General features: G+C 58.2%; 1 protein-coding gene across 1 annotated transcript; it reads left to right on the top strand.

Moving 5' to 3' along the window:
- Positions 1-1,471: 1,471 nt before the first annotated feature.
- On the top strand, positions 1,472-19,060 carry ANPEP (alanyl aminopeptidase, membrane). The gene is made up of 20 exons (XM_008510643.2): positions 1,472-2,310; positions 2,727-2,869; positions 2,976-3,115; positions 3,551-3,677; positions 3,760-3,914; positions 4,174-4,287; positions 4,372-4,515; positions 4,665-4,730; positions 4,862-4,927; positions 6,470-6,645; positions 6,907-6,986; positions 8,419-8,552; positions 8,668-8,723; positions 9,584-9,731; positions 12,922-13,013; positions 13,484-13,594; positions 13,710-13,877; positions 14,643-14,783; positions 15,205-15,286; positions 18,489-19,060. The coding sequence occupies exons 1-20, from the start codon at positions 1,703-1,705 to the stop codon at positions 18,639-18,641; spliced, it is 2,904 nt and encodes a 967-aa protein (XP_008508865.2). The 5' UTR covers positions 1,472-1,702; the 3' UTR covers positions 18,642-19,060.

The raw sequence follows: 19,060 nt of genomic DNA, 5'->3' as shown, positions 1-19,060 counted from the left end.
CACTCAAGTATCATTCCCCGTTCACGCGTGTGTGCGTTCACGCAACAGATGTGTATTGAGCACCTGCTGCGTGCGAGCCAGGCACCGTGCCATGTGCTGGAGAGCAGAAGCAGCCAAGGACCTGCTTCCGCGGGGCCTCAGGTCGTGCGGGAGACAGTCAGGACTCAAGTCATCACCACACAGATCAAATGGGAAACTGCACTGCATTATGGGGCTTTGAAGAAGAGGTCTGTGGTGCTGATGGAGCTCATGGGGCTAGAGCAGGTCAGTGAGGTCGAGGCCTCTTCTCTGAGACACACTTGAAAGATGAGTAGGAATGAACCAAGGCAACAAGGGAGAGAAGATGAGCCAGGTGGAGGGAACAGCACGTGCAAAGATTCTGTGGTGGAAGGGCTGGATGAAGGCCAGAGTGGCTGGAGTGCCATGACACAGGGGAACGTGGTGAGAACGAGGCTGGGAAGTGGGCAGGCTGACAGCCGCTGAATTCTGGGTCCCTTTAGAGTATTTGGTCTGGATTCTACCGGCAAAAGGAAGGTTTTAAGCAGTGGTGGAAAATGACCCAATTGTGTGGCGAGCAGGTTTGCGGGGTCCCGAGTGGAAGTGGGGAGTGGACGAGGGTCCCGCAGTGTCCACATAAACAGTGGAGTGGCTTTGCCCGAGGACATGGCCAGATCAGGGGACAGGGACTTGGATATGGGTGAGGGTCAGGACAGGTCAAGTCCTTGGAAACTGGGCTGCTGGATGGCAAGGGTGACGATGAGCATCGTTCTCCTGTGAGGACGGATTTTACTGACTACGTTACACAGTGTCTTCATTTCTACCACAATCGGAAAAGAGGCAAAGGCTGAGCTCTGAGAAAGAAGGGACCGATTGTTCGTTTCTGCTGTGTGGCATTTCATGTTTTCTCATTCGATCTTTTGAACACACATGAGAGGGGAATACTGCTATTTATTGATGAGGAGAGAGGTCTCAGAAAGGTAAAGTTATCAGCCCGAGGTCTCGACTGGGAAGAGGTTAATCCTCCCCCAGCCTCCTCTCTGAAACAAAAAAAGGAGAAACAACTTGTTTTTTCCGACTCAGTGAGCTGATAATTGAGGGAAAAGTTCTGGCAGGGAGGGAAAGGGAGGGGAAGCTGGAGGGGGGACTCCCTCCTCCGGGAGATACAAGGGCCGCATCGCTGAGCAGCCCGGGCATCCTTCCAGGCTCCCACCACGGGCTGCCCAGTGTGCTCCTGACCAAGCCACACGACGACTCTCCTGGTCATTGCATCTTTCCCCTCGAGCTCCTGGGAAGTGCTTCCCTGACTCTAACCTAGGTCTTCCTGCCTCTGTCCCCACTGCCTTGGCTGGCAGGCTGACCAAAGCCACCTGGCCACTCCCTCTACCTGCTGAGCCTGAAGCCTGCTCCCTGCCCTTCTGCACTGGGGCAGACCCCTGGGCAGCCAGCAGCCTGTAACCAGACACCATTTGCTCCCAGCAGGCAGCCCTGAGCCGCAGTCCACAAGCTGTTCCCTGATCTCTGCTCCTGAGCCGGGGCAGAGCGTGCCCCTGCCCAGTCCAGTGACCTTCGCCTGTCTGAGCCCTGGTTAATTTTTGCCCAGCCTTCAGGCAGTGGGGCTCCTCCCCCTTGGGGATATAAGCCTGGCCCAAGGTGGCTCTGGTCCCCACCTGCCCTCAGCCTCCCCAAGCTCCCTCTCCCAGCCATGGCCAAGGGCTTCTACATTTCCAAGACCCTGGGCATCCTGGGCATCGTCCTGTGCGTGGCGGCCGTGTGCACCATCGTTGCTCTGTCTGTGGTGTACACCCAGGAGAAGAACAAGAATGCTGCCAGCTCCACTGCGGCCAGCACCAGCCCCCCCACGAGCCCCAGCACCACCGCGGCCACCACCTTGGACCAAAGCCAGCCATGGAACCGATACCGCCTACCCCCGACGCTGGTGCCAGAGTCCTACAACGTCACCCTGAGGCCCTACCTCACCCCTAATGAGCAGGGCCTGTACATCTTCACGGGCTCCAGCACTGTCCGCTTCACCTGCAAGGAGCCCACCGACGTCATCATCATCCACAGCAAGCAGCTCAACTACACCACCACCGAGGAGCACAGGGTGGTCCTGCGGGGTGTGGGTGGCGCCCAGGCCCCCGACATCGACAGAACTGAGCTGGTGGAGCTCACCCAGTACCTGGTGGTGCACCTCAAGGGCCCACTGGAGGCGGGCAGCCTGTACGAGATGGACACAAAGTTTCAGGGGGAGCTGGCTGATGACCTGGCAGGCTTCTACCGCAGCGAGTACATGGATGGCGATGTCAGGAAGTAAGTGGAGGGGCCGGCCTGGCGGGGGCAGATCCGAGATGTGGAGGCAGAGTCGGTGCCTGAGGGCCAAGGAAGGGCTTGGATTGCAGGCCTTTGAACCTTCTGGAGCCCTAGGCGGGCCCATCCCTCCCTCTGCAGGCTCAGAGGAGAGAAATTTGCCCAAGGTCTCCCAGCTAATACGGGGATGGAGCCTGCCAGGACTTTGATCCTGAGTCCAGAGGAGCTCTGAGCCCCCATAGTCAGCGGGTGTGCCTGGCCAGAAGCTGTGGCGGGGGGGCAGGGTTAGGCCGGAACAGCCTGCTGTGCACCCCTTCCTCTGCATGCCCAGCAACACCCTAAAGCCCCCCTTCTCCCCCCCACCCCCATGGGGTGCAGGCCTTCTGCCGGCACAGCCTCTAACACCGTGGTTTGGGCAGGGTGCTGGCCACGACACAGATGCAGGCTCCAGATGCCCGGAAGTCTTTCCCGTGCTTTGACGAGCCATCCATGAAGGCCAGCTTTAACATCACCCTCATCCACCCCAGAGACCTCACGGCCCTGTCCAACATGCAGCCCAGAGGTGAGCGGGGCTGTCCGGGGCCTCACGGCCTTGGGAAGCAGGGACCTGGGCTGGAGTGCCGGGCGGGGGCTGTGCGTCCTCAGCTATTTGGATTCTCCATGCCCAGGTCCCAGTGTCCCACTTTCTGAAGACCCCAACTGGAGCATCACCGAGTTTGAGAGCACACCTGTAATGTCCACATACCTGCTGGCCTTCATCGTGAGCGAGTTCACGTATGTGGAGTCGAAGTCACCCGATGATGTCCTGGTACGGAGCTGGGCCATCCCGTCCTTCCCCGGATGGCATGGTCCTGGCCTGAGGGGCATTCCTGTTGATCCTCAGCCCTGTCCTAGCGCCTGAGGTGTTCAATGCCAGGATGCAATGCCAGCTCTGAGGGTAGGGATCTCGGCAAAGTCTTAAGCTCTCTGACCCTCAGTCTCTGCCTCTGAAAAATGGGTCCCAACTCGTGACGGGTGTTCCCAGCTCACGGCCACCAGACGATGGTGGCTCTGACCCTTGTGACTCCCCAAAGGCTCCTCCCTAGGACTCAGAGCCCCTCAGAGGCCCCCAGCCTCTCCTCTGCTGACCAGGCCTCCCAGTTTAACCTAGTTGGTGCCCCCGCCAGCCTGCAGGGCCCCGGGACTCGGGCCATCTGCACCAGGACTGTAGAGGGGCCCTGAGCCACATCCATCCTCTTTGCAGATCCGGATCTGGGCTCGGCCGAGCGCCACTGCAGAGGGCCACGGCAGCTATGCCCTGAATGTGACAGGCCCCATCCTAAGCTTCTTCGCTGGACATTATGACACACCCTACCCACTTGACAAATCCGGTAGTGAGGGGCCTGTGCACCGGGGGGTGGTGGATGGGGCTCCAGACCCAGAGGCCACGCTGCCAACGGCCGGTCTCCCCAGACCAGATTGCCTTGCCTGACTTCAACGCCGGCGCCATGGAGAACTGGGGGCTGGTGACCTACCGGGAGAATTCTCTGCTGTTCGACCCGCTCTCCTCCTCTAGCAGCAACAAGGAGCGCGTGGTCACCGTGATTGCTCACGAGCTGGCCCATCAGGTAGCCGCCCCATCGTGCGGAGGGCAGAGGAGGACACTGAGGGGCTCTGGGAGGAGAGGGCGCAGTCCCAGCTCTGCCCTTGGCCGCTGAGAAGGGAGGAGGGCCCACTGGCCATCGGAGCAGGGAGGAGTCACCCTGACGTCGGGGAAGTCCTGAGCCCGTGCCTGGCTCGTAGGGGCCCACAGTGAATGGCAGCTCTGGGCACTGTTAGTGACCACAAGGCCAGAGCGGCTGGCCGGCTGACCTCCCTCCCCTGCAGTGGTTTGGGAACCTGGTGACCGTGGCCTGGTGGAACGACCTGTGGCTGAACGAGGGCTTTGCCTCTTATGTGGAGTACCTGGGTGCTGACTACGCAGAGCCCACCTGGAATCTGGTGAGTCTGTGGGGTCTGGGAGGGCGGGGGAAGCTCGGGTCACCCCCTCCCGGCCTGTCCCCTGATGGGTGCGGGGATCTGCAGAAAGACCTCATCGTGGTGAACGACGTGTACCCTGTGATGGCCGTGGATGCGCTGGCCTCCTCCCACCCGCTGACGACCCCTGCTGATGAGGTCAACACGCCGGCACAGATCAGCGAGATGTTCGACTCCATCGCCTACAACAAGGTGCTGCCCAGCCTTGGTGCTGGTCCTGAGACAGTGGGGGTGTGGGGAGGGAGGAGGGACTCCCCCCGCGGAGGAGCATCTGTGCTGGCACGATGGGGGCACAGGGCTCTGCTCGCTCAGCACAGCCCTCTGAGCCGCCTCTCCCCCAGGGAGCCTCGGTCCTCAGGATGCTGTCCGACTTCCTGACTGAGGAGCTGTTCAAGAAGGGCCTGGCGGTGAGTAGCCCCTGGCCAGCCCTGGAGGGGGGCTTCCTCCGGCCCCAACCCTTGTCCCGGAGCCCCTGCCATGGAGGTTGAGTGCAGCACCGGGGCGCAGCCAGCCCTCACCATGTCCCGTCTCCCCACAGTCCTACCTGCACGCCTTCTCCTACCAGAGCACCACCTACCTGGACCTGTGGGAGCACCTGCAGAAGGTGGGTACCGGCGCGCCCTGAGCTGCGTGCTGGGCCCTGAGACACCGAGGTCTCAGGGTGGCTGGTGCATCACAGCCCAGCTCCGCTGCTCACCAGCCAGGCTGGTGGTGGGAGCTTGGGTGCTTCTCTGTAAACTGGGTGCCGCGAGGGCTCCTTGAAGGGGTGTGGGAGGCTGGGGCTCAGGGCCTGGGCAGGCAGCCTCCTCCTGCTGCGGGAGCTCAGAAGGGGCCGCGGAGGCCCCAGCACAGAGGTGGGAACGTGCCGAGCCTTCCTCTGCCAGGACCCTGGGAGCCCATCCGTCCTCAGCAGCACTGCGGCTGCCCTGTGCCCGGACTGGCTCCTCCCGGGCAAGACCTTGCACAGTCCAGCACCCTCAGCAAGCTCTCACCCTCCTCCCGGCCCACCTTGTGTTCCTCTGCCCTGACACCCCAGCGTTCCTTGTCGGTGGGCACACCCTCTGCCCGCCTCCAGCCTCCTGCCTTCCCTCCCCGCCTCTCCTGGGGCTGGGGTCTGCGCCTCCATCTCCCGGCATCTCCGCTCCCTCACGGCTGTCCCCGCCCCTTCTCTGTGGCCCTCCTCAGCCCCACTGACCCCCAGAACCCTGGGCCCCAGGCCTCCTCCCCAGCTCTCCCCCACTGCTGGCACGGTCCCTCCAGTCCCAGATGCTCAGGCTCCACGGCCAGTCTGACCAGGGAGGGGGACCCAGGGCCTCGTCACAGAGTCACAGCTGGGCTCCAGTGCCCTCCTGGCCGGTCTCCAGCCCAGCTTGCATCTGCCCTGAGCCTGGTGCCCACGCCACCTCCCCCAGCCGGCTGACAGGGGGCACTCACTGCCTTGTGCTCCCTCCAGGGCCTCTGTCTTCCTTGCTCTGCCCTGGTTTCCTGCTCCCTCCTCCCCAGAGCTGAGCCCTCCTCCATGCCAGGCGCCCCTGCAGCACCCCCGCCCTGCCTCTGTCCCTGAGCCCTGTCTCTGCAGCCCCGGAGCCCCCCACCCTCAGCGTGTCCCCCTGCCCTGCTCTGCTCCCTCTCTCTTGCCCTGTTCTGAGCGTTTCACTTTCTCAGTTACTGACACATGTCCTTGGCTTTTTGTTGCTATTACGAAAGCAATGCACGTGGGTGGGAAAAGCTGAGAGAAGACAGTAACGCCCCCCCAGGCCTGTCCCCAGAGCCCGCCTGGGAGCAATTTCCTCACACCACGGTGGCACCACCCCCCCGCCGGCCTGTGACAAGGACACTGGTTTCCCTCCCCTCCGTCTCCTCTCCCCAGGGTTGTTGAGGCTGAACCTGGGCAGCCCGGGTGCCCCTCCCAACACGCACCCACCTCAGGTCGGGGCCCAGGATGGGCACCCATGGATTTGTTTCATCAGTATGGGATGAACCGGAGGCTGGGACGCTCTCGGCTCCTGCCCTCGGCCCCATGTTCCTCCACTGCCTCCCAGCAGAGGGCAGCAGTCGGGGGAGGCCAGGGGCTGCAGGGTGGCCCTGGGTGGGGCGGGGCGGGGGGCAGGCGGTCCACTGAGGGCCGCCCATCTCTTCTGCCCAGGCTGTGGACAACCAGACCGCCATCAGGCTGCCTGCCACTGTGCGCACCATCATGGACCGCTGGATCCTGCAGATGGGCTTCCCCCTCATCACCGTGGACACCAAGACAGGGGACATCTCCCAGCAGCACTTCCTCCTTGACCCTGACTCCAACGTCACCCGCCCCTCAGAGTTCAAGTGAGCAGATGGGGTCACTGAGCAGGTGTCCTAGCCAGTGTTCGGAGGGGCAGTGGCTCTGGGCCCCCGACCACGCCAGGGCCTGGCCTGCTGCGGTCCCAGCCCGGGGACTGCAGGCGGGCTCTCCCTCTGGGGCCGAGAGGACTGGCCCCCGGTGCTGGAGTCAGGCAGACTCTGTGAGCCCGGGCAGGCATGCCATCTGCTGGCGGTGGCCATGAGCGGCCGTCTCCCACCAGCTGGCCTGTGGCTCTCTCGTTGCAGCTACCTGTGGATTGTTCCCATCTCATCCATCAGAAATGGTGCACAGCAGAAGGAATACTGGCTGCAGGGCGAAGCCCAAAGTAAGCCAGCCCCGCCCTAGTGCACAGCAGCCACCACCCCCTCCCAGCTCCTGGCCCATGTTCTGGGCGTCGGGGCGGGCCTCAGCCAGGCCTTCCTTCATGGTTTCATTCAACAAATGGAGCCGACTTCTTTGGGTGTAACCTCTACTCTGCTGCTGCCCAGCTGTGTGACCCTGGGCAAGTTACCATCCCTCTCTGATGTCCATTTCCTCATCTATAAAATGGGGCTGAGCATAATATCTACCCCATGGAGTTGTGTGAGGATTAAAGGTGAGCATCCACGGGAACTGTTTAATCAGTGCCCAGCACAGAGTGTGAGCAGCCCTGAGCCCAGGCACTGAGGAACCCGAGGTCAGAGCGGCTCGTCCTCTGTCAGGCCGAGGCTGCTGATGGAGGGAAGGGGCAGCTGAAACTTTCCAGATCTGGGCAGAGTGCTTTCCGGAGCTCTGTGAGGCCTCTGGGCTATGGGGCGCCGTGGCAGGGAGCTGGAGTGGGGAGAGTCTACTCCACGGAGAGTTCAAGGAAGGCTTCCTGGAGGAGGCGAGCTGAGTCTCAGGGGAAGAGCCAGAGTCATCCAGACTAATGGTGGCAGAGAAAAGCACCCCAGGCAGAAGAAATGGCAACTGCAGGGGAATGAGGTGGGAGAGAGCATGGACTGAGGGGGCCTGGGCAGAGGTGCACCCTCCATGGGAAGCTGGCGCCCGAGGTCCCTGCAGGCTGCAGGCCACAGGGGCTGTGTCCTCAGGCCAGGGAAGCTGGCCAGGCGGGAGGTGGGCAAACGATTAGGTCTGACCTGCAGGGGTGGCAGGCTCCCCTCTGGCAGCCAGGAGAAAGGAGGGAAGGAGGCCATGAGGGTGAGTGCTGAGGGCCGATGGAAGGACGAGATGAGCGGGCAGGGGCTGACGGGACAGGGGGCTTTCCCTGGGCTTCCCGCTCGGCCACTGGGGTGTGACAGAGCTGATACAAGAAGGGAGAGACAGAGAGAGACAGGAAGAGAGAGATTGAGAGAGTCAGAGACAGAGAGAGAGATAGAGACAGAGAGAGATTGAGAGAGGCAGAGACAGAGAGACGGACAGAAAGACAGAGAGAGAGAGGGAGGAGGAGGAGGGGCAGCGGGGAGGGGATTCTCAGGGGACCAGGCTGTGCCGATAGAGGTGTCCAGGCAGCTGTCACCTTCCGGCCCGTGGGAGGCGGGCGGGCACTGAGGTTCTGAGCCAGCCTGTGGTCTGTCTGAGGGCCCCGGCCAGCCAGAGGCAGGTGGGCCTGGCAGCCGAGCCCCACACCCTCCGCCCCTCTCCTCGGCATCACCGGGGCCCAGGGCCATTGGGCGCCAGGCTGCAGAGGAGGCTGCCTTGGCCAGGCCCAGAGAGAGGAGGCCCGAGGACCCACCTGGGCCTCCTGAGCAGCCGCCCCAGCTCTGACTCTCCCGCAGACCAGAGCGAGCTGTTCAGAACCACAGCGGACGAGTGGGTCCTGCTGAACCTCAACGTGACGGGCTATTACCAGGTGAACTACGACGAGGACAACTGGAGGAAGATTCAGACTCAGCTGCAGACAAACCCTTCGGTGGGTGTCACCACCCCATCCTGTCCCCTGCCTGAACCCAGCTCCAGGATGACACCAGATGGCAGGTCCTGCCCCCACCGCCACCCTGCAGTCACGTGCTCTCTTGCCCTCCTAGGCCATCCCCGTCATCAATCGTGCGCAGGTCATCTACGATGCCTTCAACCTGGCCAGGTGAGAGCCCCCTTCCTCCTGGGCGCCGCCTGGCTCAGCAGTGGAGGGCCTGGTGACATCAGCCAGAGTGAGGGCCCCCTCCTGTCGGTCTTCCCGTGGGCCAGGCACCATGCAGCGGCTCCCCAAGCTCCAGCCTCCTCGGCCCTTCGCCCCGAGACTGTTAGTGTTCCAGCCCACCTTCCCAGTAAGGGAGCTGAGTCCCAGAGTCCGAGTACTCACCTGAGGTCCTGGGGCCCATGACAGCAGGACACCGGCCTGTCTGGTTCCAAACCACATGTCCTCCAGGGCAGCAGGCTCTGCCTGAGGGCCACTTGAGTGCCAGGCCGCCGTGCTAAGTCCTAACACTCTGGGTAGGACAGGACGGGAGAGATGCAGCATGGATATGCAAACATTTATTGAGTGCCTACTGTGTTCCCGAGAGGTGCTAAGTTCTTTGACAGGAGTGATGTCACCCATAGACGTGGGCATTTGTGAACAAATGTGCACAGGCGGCCTGAGGAGGGGGAGGAGGGAGGCCCGAGGCCTGAGCCCCTCGGAGGAGAGGCGGGCAGAGTAAAGAGCAGGGCCTTTGGGTCCTTTGGAATCTCAGCTCTGTCTCTTACGGGCGGTGTGGCGTTAGGCAGTCTCTTCACCTCGCTGAGCCTCAGTTTCCTTACTGAAGGTGACTGGCGGTAGGTGAGGGCAGGGTCTGGGCTGGCCTGGTTGGTGGTACCCACAGCATCCACGGCCCCCCCCAAGCCCCGCACCCCATGACCGCTGAAGCTGCTCGCTTGGGGCTCAGGGACTCAGCTCCAGGACGGGGCTGGGGTTCCCTTGGTGGGGCTGGACTGGGCGGGGCTGCTGACTCTGTTTGTCCCCAGTGCCCAAAAGGTCCCTGTCACCCTGGCGCTAAACAACACCCTCTTCCTGAGCGGAGAGACAGAGTACATCCCCTGGCAGGCGGCCCTGAGCAGCCTGAGCTACTTCCAGCTCATGTTCGACCGCACCGAGGTCTACGGCCCCATGCAGGTCAGTGGTGGCCACGGGGCAGCTCTGCAGTGGCGGCGAGGGAGCTGGTGCAAATCTCGCCGGGGTGGGGGCACCACACTCAGTCCTTTGTTGAGGGCAGCTTGGCTCATGGTGGAGGGGCAAGAGGGACAGAGGGCTGGAGGGCGCGGGCTCCAGAAGGGGAGTAGGGGAGGAAGGGATGAGGGTAGGGGGGTGGGGCGAGGAGGACACAGACTTTCAGCTGGCAGATGGGGAATGAGCACTTTCAGGAGGCACGGGACATGGGCTGGGCTGGGGCGGTGGCCTGGCCTTCTCCAGCCGTGGCCTTGGGCTCCGTCTTCAGCCCAGAGCAGCCCCTGGGAGGTGAGGCCCAGGTGAGGGGGTGGAGGCGCCTTAACGCAGAGAGGCAGGGGTGAGCCCGTGCCAGGGGCCCAGGAAAACTCGCCTGCTCTGGATGGAGCCAGACCCACGAGGATGTCCACGGCAGTGCTGTTTATAAAACACAAAGAAACAGAAACACACGAATGTCCAACAGCTGCGGTTGGTTAAGGAAACTAGCACATCCGTCTGATGGAATATCCTGGAGATCACACTTGAGATCATGTTTTCTTAGACTATTTTCACATTACTTATTAACTTCCTAGTATGGTAGATGAAGTATGATGGGAGTGAGGTTTAACTCTTTCTAACTCATTTACCTGCCTTCCTCGCATCCACCCCATCCTCCTGATGCAGCTAAGTCACGACGTTTGTGAAAGCGGTAATCAGCCTTCATTCGTTGTGGTTGTTTACAGATCCTCCTCTGCTGAGCCTTATGAGGACTAGGGTCATGTTTCCTTCTTCACACATCTTGTGCGAAGGTATCAGATGTCGCATCCCTTTGCTTTTTCCTGGAGGGATCCCTCCTGGAGCCCTCTGTCCCTAGCTCCCTTCTAGAACTTTCCAGAACTTTCTATTCGGCTCCATGCTGGGAGGCTTTCCCAAGTTGCCTCTCCTCTTTCCTGAATCCGTGACTTCTTCCTCGATTTTCCCCCTTCCTGGGGCGCACGTCCCCCAGGAGTTCCTGGGAAAGGCTCGTGAGAGGTGGGCTTGCTGAGGTCGCTTGTCTGAAACTTCTTCTCCCTTCCCACTGGATTGACAGTTTTCCTGGGTTTAGAAGGTTCCGGGTTGGAAATTATCCTCAGAAAGTTCAGGTCCTGCTCCACCCACGTCGAGCCTCTGGTGTTGCTGCTGCGAAGCCCGGAGACATTCTCATTTCCGTTCCTTGAATGGGGCCGTCCCCTCCTGGAGGCAGTGGGCTCTGCTCCCACCTGGGCGGCCGACATTGGGCGTTTCTCAGCCGCCTGCTCTTCAGTCACGACGTTTCCGTGGCTCCTTCACACTCTCTTCCCCTCCTTTGTCTCGGGTCTCTCTCTCTGGTCCTGGTCCTCCATCCTCCTGCTCTCACGCTGGTCCTCCAGGCTTCTTGTCCTTCCATTTCCAGCTTGTTGACGTTTTGTTCTGCCCTGGGGGGCGCGCCCTCAGCCCAGCTCGCCACCCCTCCTGACAGACCGTTTGCACTTCTTGGATCCTCTTTTCAAATCCAGGTGCTGGCCCCGGCTCCCGCGTCCTCTGCAACATCTCTGAAGTCCCGGGGCGTTTACCTGGTTTTCCTTTTCTCCTGTGTGTTTGGTCTCCTTTCAAGTGGGAGGCTGAGCTGCCCCTTGGGATGTGAGCGTGTGGCAGGAAAGAGGAATTGGAAGCCCCGTGGGGAGGGGAGTTTCTCGATGGGGGTCTTGCTGTGGGGGGATGGGGTGGCCAAGTCCCTCCTCATGAGGACCCTCAAAATTAGTGTCTGTGAGAGTCAGCCCCATGGTCTAGCGGTTAAAGTTTGGTGCTCTCACTGCCTCAGGAGCCCAGGTTTGATTCCTGGTCACAGAACCACACCACCCGTCTGTCAGTAGCCTTGCTGTGGTGGTGGCTCACAAGGAAGATCTAGAAAGACTTACAACTAAGATATACAACTATGTGCTGGGCCTTTGGGGAGGAAATGAAAAAACAAATGAAAGGAAGATTAGCAACAGATGTTAGCTCAGGGCCAATCTTCCCCAGCAAAAGAAAAAAAAAGCGTATCTGTCAGTGTTTTCCCTTGAGAGCACTGCATCTGCAGAGGGTGGACCTCTGTCCTGTGATTGGGCTGGTGGTGCTCACACTCTGGGAGAGGAGTGGGGAAGGAAACTGGGCACCCCTTTCCTATGTGAGCTTTCCCCTCTGGCCCTCTCTGCAGCCCAACGACCCTCCCACGTGTCTGGGGACCCCAGTTCTTAGCCATCTGCTCAGCCTGACCTGAGATAGGGGCGGGGCTGCCTGCTGCATGAAGAGAAGGGGGACTCAGGGCTTAGTTAATCCTTCTACGGACTGAGGCTCCAACACCCTGTTTGCAGCCCTGCATCACTCCTGTCCTGCTGACCCGTCCCTCTAATTCTGACCTTGTCCCCACGAGTCTTGCTCCCGTCCCATCCCCGGGATGGGCCCACTCCGCCCTCCCCCTCGTCTCCTGCTCTGCGCCCTCTGCTCTCACACTGTGCAGCCTCTCATCCGCTGTCCATCCCTTTCTGTTCTCTTGGTTCTTCGGGGTTTGCTCCTTTGTCAAACGGAAGTGGCTTCCCGTTGGCACACATGACCATCTACTGTGTGGAAGCCCGTCGCAAAGGATCTTAATAACGTGGGTGGGGCTTACGGTACAACGCGAGGTAAAAAGAGCAGCGGGCAGCATTGTAGACGTGCCAGGTAGAGCAGAGAAACGAAGGGGTGGACTCCCTAACTCGGAAATCATCGTTTTGGTGAGCTCCGGGCGGTCTTATCCTCTGCCCATGCTTTTCTGTGTTTTGCGGAATATGTATGATGATATGATCAGACGGCGGGGTGTGGGGAGGATGGGAGGGTGAGGGGGGTGGGTGGGTCCCACGCTACAGTAAGAATGGTGACACGTGGACGTGGGGTGTTAGAACGGACAGAGGCTTTGGGGAGAAAGAACCTCGGGGCAGTCATCCGAATCCTGGCCGAGGGCTGGCTCCTGCGGGCACGCCTGGCCTTGTGAGGCCGGAATCTCTGGCCTCTTTGCTTCTGCAGCCATCAGCCGCGGCTCCACGGGCCCGACCACGTCAGAAGCTGTGTGGGGTCCAGGCAGGTCAGGCCCCACTTGAAGCTGTTTATGTTTTCTTTTCCCCAGAAATACCTGCAGAAGCAGGTCAAACCCCTCTTCGAGTATTTCCAGGCCACCACCAGCAACTGGACTCAGCGCCCAGAAACCCTGATGGACCAGTGAGTATGACCTCTCCTGGTCTGGAGGGCACGGGTGGCCCAGCCACCCTGGCAGGGTCCTCCCCTGGAGCTCCTGACTCCTGGCCAGACCGGGGCCACCTGCAGGGAGACACCCCCACCAGGGAGATTTCCCAGCCTGAGGCTCTGTGGGGCCCCTGGGCCCATCTGGCCCCTTTGTACAAAGGACCAGACTGGAAACTCCGAGGTCCCCTCACCGGCTTGGTCATTCAGACTGTAGGTGTTGAAGCTGGGGCTGGAGCCTGTCGGGGCCCCTCTGTGTCCCCGGGCTCCCTTTGGGACCAAGGAAGCTGGGGCCCAAGGCCGAAAGCAAATCGGGGGACCCCAGAGGGCCTGATGGGCTGCAGCGTAGACAGAGCCCCAGCCCCACGCCCTGCCAGGAGCTGTGTCTGCAGGGGGCCCTTTGCCAGAGTCGGGGCCAGGCATGCTGACCACCTGTCGCCTCTGGGCAGGTACAACGAGATTAATGCCATCAACACCGCCTGCTCCAACGGGCTTTCTGCGTGTGAGGATCTGGTCTCAAACCTTTTCGCCCAGTGGATGGGAGACCCCGATAATAACCCGTGAGTGTGTCCCCTCAACCTTCCTCTGTGCCTCAAGCCCACACCCTGTCCTCCCCAGCCCCTCCCCACCCTCCCCGCTGCTGCTCCAGCCCTGACGCCCCCACCCCCATGCCAGGATCCACCCCAACCTGCGCTCCACTGTCTACTGCAAAGCCATCGCCCAGGGTGGCGAGAGGGAGTGGGACTTCGCCTGGGAGCAGTTCCGAAACGCCACGCTGGTCAACGAGGCTGACAAGCTCCGCACAGGCCTGGCCTGCAGCACCCAGGTCTGGATCCTCAACAGGTGAGGACCGAGCGGGCAGGGGAGTCCCCTCGTCCCGGGATCAGGGGCCCGCTGTGGAGGAGCAGGCACCAGCCAGGCCTCCACACCTCGTTCCTGGGGTCCTACAAACCTGCGGGTGGGGCAGGACTCTCCCCATTAGAAAGACGCTGGGGCTCAGAGAAGCAAAGCAACTCGCCCAAGGTCCGCACGCTTCAGTGAGAGTGGAGATGGGAGCCAGGTCTGCGTGCGTGTCCTGCGCTTTACCTCCTGCAGCCTCTCAGCCTTTACTTGACAGCAGCTCAGTCCCCCTGTCTGTCGAGGGCTCCGGTGCAGCTGGACCTGAGTCCTTCTGGACGTCCAGCTGGCTCCCCAAGCCCGTGGACGAGGGCTCCTGCTCCCACTGCGTGCCTCATGTGCCGTCAGCTGGGCCCCAGTACAGAGGAGCCACCCTCAGCGTCAGAGACAGGAGCGGACGCCCAAACGGTGCAGGGCTCGAGGCCCAGTGCTCCTTCCTTCCTTCCTTCCTCGTCAGATATTTATCAGGCACCAGGTCGTGTCGGCCACGACACCTGGCGTAGCCAGTGACCCAGCTTAGGGAACTCAGTGTCCCATCCACAAGAGGGAGGTAGGACCAAGGAGTCCTCAGCCCTCCCCTCTGTGAAGGGACATTGAGAGGATGTGGGGAGGGGTGTGGGGAGGGCAGGGCCCTCGCCGTCCTCGGTTCTCTCCAGTCGTCCGACGGCAGCCCTTGGAAGTAGTCACTAACATGGCACCCTGCCTTCACAGGTACCTGAGTTACACCTTGAACCCTGACCTCATCCGGAAGCAGGACGCCACCTCCACCATTATCAGCATTGCCAACAACGTCGTGGGGCAAACTCTGGCCTGGGACTTTATCCAGAGCAACTGGAGGAAGCTCTTTCTGGAGTGAGTCTGCAGAAGCGTGCGGGAGATGTGTGTGCCCAGGCTGGGGGGCCCGGGGTGCTCTGTGTGCACGGGCCATCACAGGGCTGGGGGCAGTGGACACTGCCTAGGAGCGGTCAGAAGTTAGCAGAGCTGGAGGTCGGCTGGGGGGCAGGAACTGAAGACAGGGCGGGTCCATGCCATCTGTTTCCCACGTGGGGGAAAGAATCAGGCCGGTGGGAGTGTTCTCTGGAGAGATGGGAGCGGGGACACTGCAGCCCAACCTGCATTCAGGTCCCTGGTCGTGTCTCCTTGGGCGTGTCATCTCATCTCCTCGACAAGACGGGGACAGTCACAGCGTAGTTGTGTGGACTCAGTGTTGCCTGCCATCACTGAGCGTTGGTCCCCGGCCCCCTCACGGTCCCTCTCTCTCCCTGCCCTGCAGCTACGGTGGAGGGTCCTTCTCCTTCTCCAACCTCATCCGGGGAGTGACGCGACGCTTCTCCACCGAGTATGAGCTGAAGCAGGTACGGAGCCCTGGGCTCTGGGGCGCCACCCCAGTCTAGAGGGGCCGCCATTCAGCTCCCCCAAACCTGGTCACGGGGGAGCCTGGGCTCCGTGTTGCCAGGCCTTCCTCATTGACAGGGGCGGCTGGAGGTCCAGACGTTTTGCATGATGACAATTCAATTAAAAAGATTCACGTTGGAATTTTTGTGTAGGCAAAAAGTAAAGAGAATAATATAATGACCCTCCATGGATCCATTCCCAGACCGAACAATTATCAACATTTTCTAACACTTTTTCGGGTGGACGATTTTCAAGCAAATTACTGATATCATGTAATTTTACCTGTAAATACTTCAGTCATATCTCAAACAAAGGAACTTTTTAAACGTAACCCCACTGTCATTAGCAAACCCAAGAAAATCAACAATTCCTTCCTCCCATCTTATACTCAGGCCATTTTCAAATTCTCTAAGCTGTTTTTTTAAAAAATTCTTTTTGCAGTTGACACGTATGTTTCAATCAGAAGCCAAACGAAGTTAACTTATTGCATTAGATTGATTTGTCATTTTCTTTTTTCTTTCTGCTTTTTCTCCCCAAATCCCCCCAGTATATAGTTCTATATTTTAGTTGAAGGTCCTTCTAGTTGTAGTACGTGGGATGCTGCCTCAACATGGCCTGATGAGTGATGCCATGTCCCCCCCAGGATCCGAAACAGAGAAACCCTGGGCCACTGTAGCAGAGCATGAGAACTTAACCACTCGGCCATGGGGCCGGCCCCCCGTCATTTTCTTAAATTGAGATATATTTCATATATTATAACATTCACCATTTTAAGTGCCTTTTAGTATATTTTGAAGGTGTACAACCATCACAACTATCTAATTCTAGAATATTTTCATTACCCCAAAAAGAAACCCCATATCCATTAGCGGTCACTCCCCTTTCCCCTGTCCCCGGCCCCTGGCAACCTCTACTCCACTTTCTGTCTCTGTGGACATGCCTATACTGAATATCTCGTGAAATGGAATCATATGCTATGTGGCCTTTTGTGTCTGGCTTCTTTCGCTTAGTACAGTGTTTTCAAGATTCCTCCACGTTGTGGCAGGTTCATGCCTTTTTACAGCTGAGTAATATTCCCCCGTATGGATGTACCACCTTTTGTTTATCCATTAATGAGTAGGTAGATGTTAGCGTGTTTCTACTTTTTGACTATTATGAATAACGCTGCTATGAACATTCACATACAAATACTTGAGTGAACATATGTTTTGGTTTCTCTTGGGTATACACCTAGCAGTGGAATTTTGGGGTCATTTGGTAACTCTAAGTTTAACTTTTTGAAACATTGCCAAAATGTTTTCCAAAGTGACTGCACCAATTTACATTCCCACCGGCAATGTATGAGGGGTCCAATCAATTTCTTTGTTATTTTCATTTTCTTTCTTTTTGAATTATAGTCAACCCAGTGGGCAGGAGGTGGTATCTCATCGTGGTTATGCGTTGCATTTCCCTAATGACTAATGATGTTAAGCATCTTTGCAGGTGCCTATTAGTCATTTGTGTATCTTGTTTGGAGAAATGTCTGTTCAAATCCTTCGCCCATTTCTTAATTGGGATATTTGTCTTTTTATTGTTGAGTTGTAAGAGATCTTTATATATTCTGAATACTCCGCCCTTATTAGATCCGTGATTTGCAAATATTTTCTCTCATTCTGTGCATTGTCTTTTTACTCTCCTGATAGTATCTTTAGATACACGTAAGTTTTCAATTTTGAGGAGGTCCAGCTGGTGCTGGTGCTTTAGGTGTCATGTCTCAGAAACAGTTGCCTGATCCAAGGTCGTGGAGAGTCACACCCGCGCTTTTCCTGAGAGTCTTGTCAGTGTAGCTCTTGCATTCAGGACTTTGATCAGTTTTGACTTAGTTTTTGTGTGTGGAGAAGGGAGGGGTGCAGCCTCCTTCCCTTGCAGGTGGCATCCAGTTGTCCCAGTGCCGTTTTGAAGAGACTGTTCTCTCCCCCAGTGTATGGTCTTGGCGCCCTTGTTGAAAGTCAGTTGATTATAAAGGGGGGATTGGTTTCTGGGCCCACTTCTATGTCCTTGATCCCTCTGTTTATCCCGTTGCCAGTGGACACTGTCTTCATTACTGTAGCTTTGTAGTGAGTTTTGAAATTGGGAGTGTGAGCCCTCCAGCTTTTTTTTTTTCACAAGATTGTCTGGCTATTCTTGGTCCTTTCCATTTCTTTATGAATTTCAGGATCACATTCTGCAAATTTCTGCAGAAAAGGCATTTGGAATTTTTGATAGAGATTGCATTGAATCTGTAGATGGGTTTGGGGAGTATTGCCATGCTAATAATATTAAATCTTCCAATCTATTAACACAGGTTTATTTGGGTCTTTTCTCCTTTTATTTGGGCCTTCCTAATTTTTTTCAGCAATGTTTTGTAGTTTTCAGCATACCCATATAGCAGTTCTTTTGTCAAATTTATTCCTAAGTACTATATTGTTTTCATTGCTATGGAAACAGAACAGTTTTCTTAAATTCATTTTCAGATGTTTCATTGCTAGTGTATAGAAATACAACTTATTTTTGTATCTTGCTCTATGATCCTGCAATCTTGCCAAATACAGTAGTTTTAATAGTTTTTTTGTGGCTCCCTTAGGGTTTTGTGTATACACAATCACGTCATCTGCAAATAGAGAGTTTCACTTCCTCCTTCCTGGGTTCCTTTTATTTCAGTTTCTTGCCTAATTGCCCTGAGGACAACCTCTGGTACTAATATAATCTTTCAGTCTGTAACATCTGTTTTTTTAAAAAAATACCATTTATTTGTTGAAGCCACTGTGCCATTTGTAGTCTGGAACGGGCCGCATTCTGAATGTGGCGGGTAGCGTCCTTGCAGTGTCTGTTTAATGTGTCCCCCTCTCCTACCTGGACGGGATCAAGATTGCAATTCAATTCAAAGTGAGGTCGACTCCGTGAAGAAGCATCAGTGAAGGGCAAACCCTTTGAGGAGCCAGATTTAGCCCCGGGGCTGTCATCTCCCACCGCTGCCCTAGATGAGGACTTGGCCGCAGGCTCCTGTCCTGGAGAACAGACCGTGGTCCCCGCTGGGGCTGGGGAGGGGGCTGATGTGGAAGGGAGGACGCAGGCCGGGCGGCCCTCTCCTCCGGGCTGTGTGAAGACCCCGCCTGTGGCTAAGACTCTCCCTTTTCCTGGCAGTTGGAGAAGTTCCAGGCGGACAACAGTGACATAGGCTTTGGCTCCGGCACGCGGGCTCTGGAGCAAGCCCTGGAGAAGACCCAATCCAACATCAAGTGGGTGAACGAGAACAAGGACGAGGTGCTCCGGTGGTTCACCGAGCACAGCGACTAGTCCTATCCCCACAGTCACCTGGCCCCGTGTGAGAGGCCCATGTGCGTCTGTCCCAGGGGCCCGCAGCAGGGCCCCCAGTGCTGGAGCCTGAGGCACCCGCGTCGTGCCCTCAGGGACGATGGCTCTGGCCCACGTTCTCTCCACTTGTGCGACCAGTCCTGCTGGCCAGACTGTCCAAGCACCTCCCAGCCCCTGCCCCTCATGCCAGCCCCACCCCAGGGCCCTGGGGCTGATCTCAGGGAAGCCCCGCCCCAGAGCCAGATGAGCAGGAGTCCTCGATGGACAAGAACAGCCTTGGGGCTGCCTGCCCCCCCCCCCCCCCACCTTCCCGTAAAGACCCTGAGCCTGAGGAATCGACAGGGCAGCAGATCTGTATATTTTTGTCTAAGAGAAAATGTAAATAAAGGGTTTTTGGATCA

This window comes from Equus przewalskii, unplaced genomic scaffold, assembly GCF_037783145.1.
Source record: "Equus przewalskii isolate Varuska unplaced genomic scaffold, EquPr2 contig_11810, whole genome shotgun sequence".
NCBI lineage: Eukaryota > Metazoa > Chordata > Mammalia > Perissodactyla > Equidae > Equus > Equus przewalskii.
This window is presented reverse-complemented; position numbering and strand designations above follow the sequence as displayed.

Excerpts from the sequence above, each read along its gene's own strand:
- ANPEP (XM_008510643.2), top strand. The coding sequence starts at position 1,703 with ATGGCCAAGGGCTTCTACATTTCCAAGACCCTGGGCATCCTGGGCATC. Across the intron at positions 2,311-2,726 it reads ATGGATGGCGATGTCAGGAA|GGTGCTGGCCACGACACAGA; the intron begins GTAAGTGGAGGG and ends TGGTTTGGGCAG. Across the intron at positions 6,646-6,906 it reads ACCCGCCCCTCAGAGTTCAA|CTACCTGTGGATTGTTCCCA; the intron begins GTGAGCAGATGG and ends CTCTCGTTGCAG.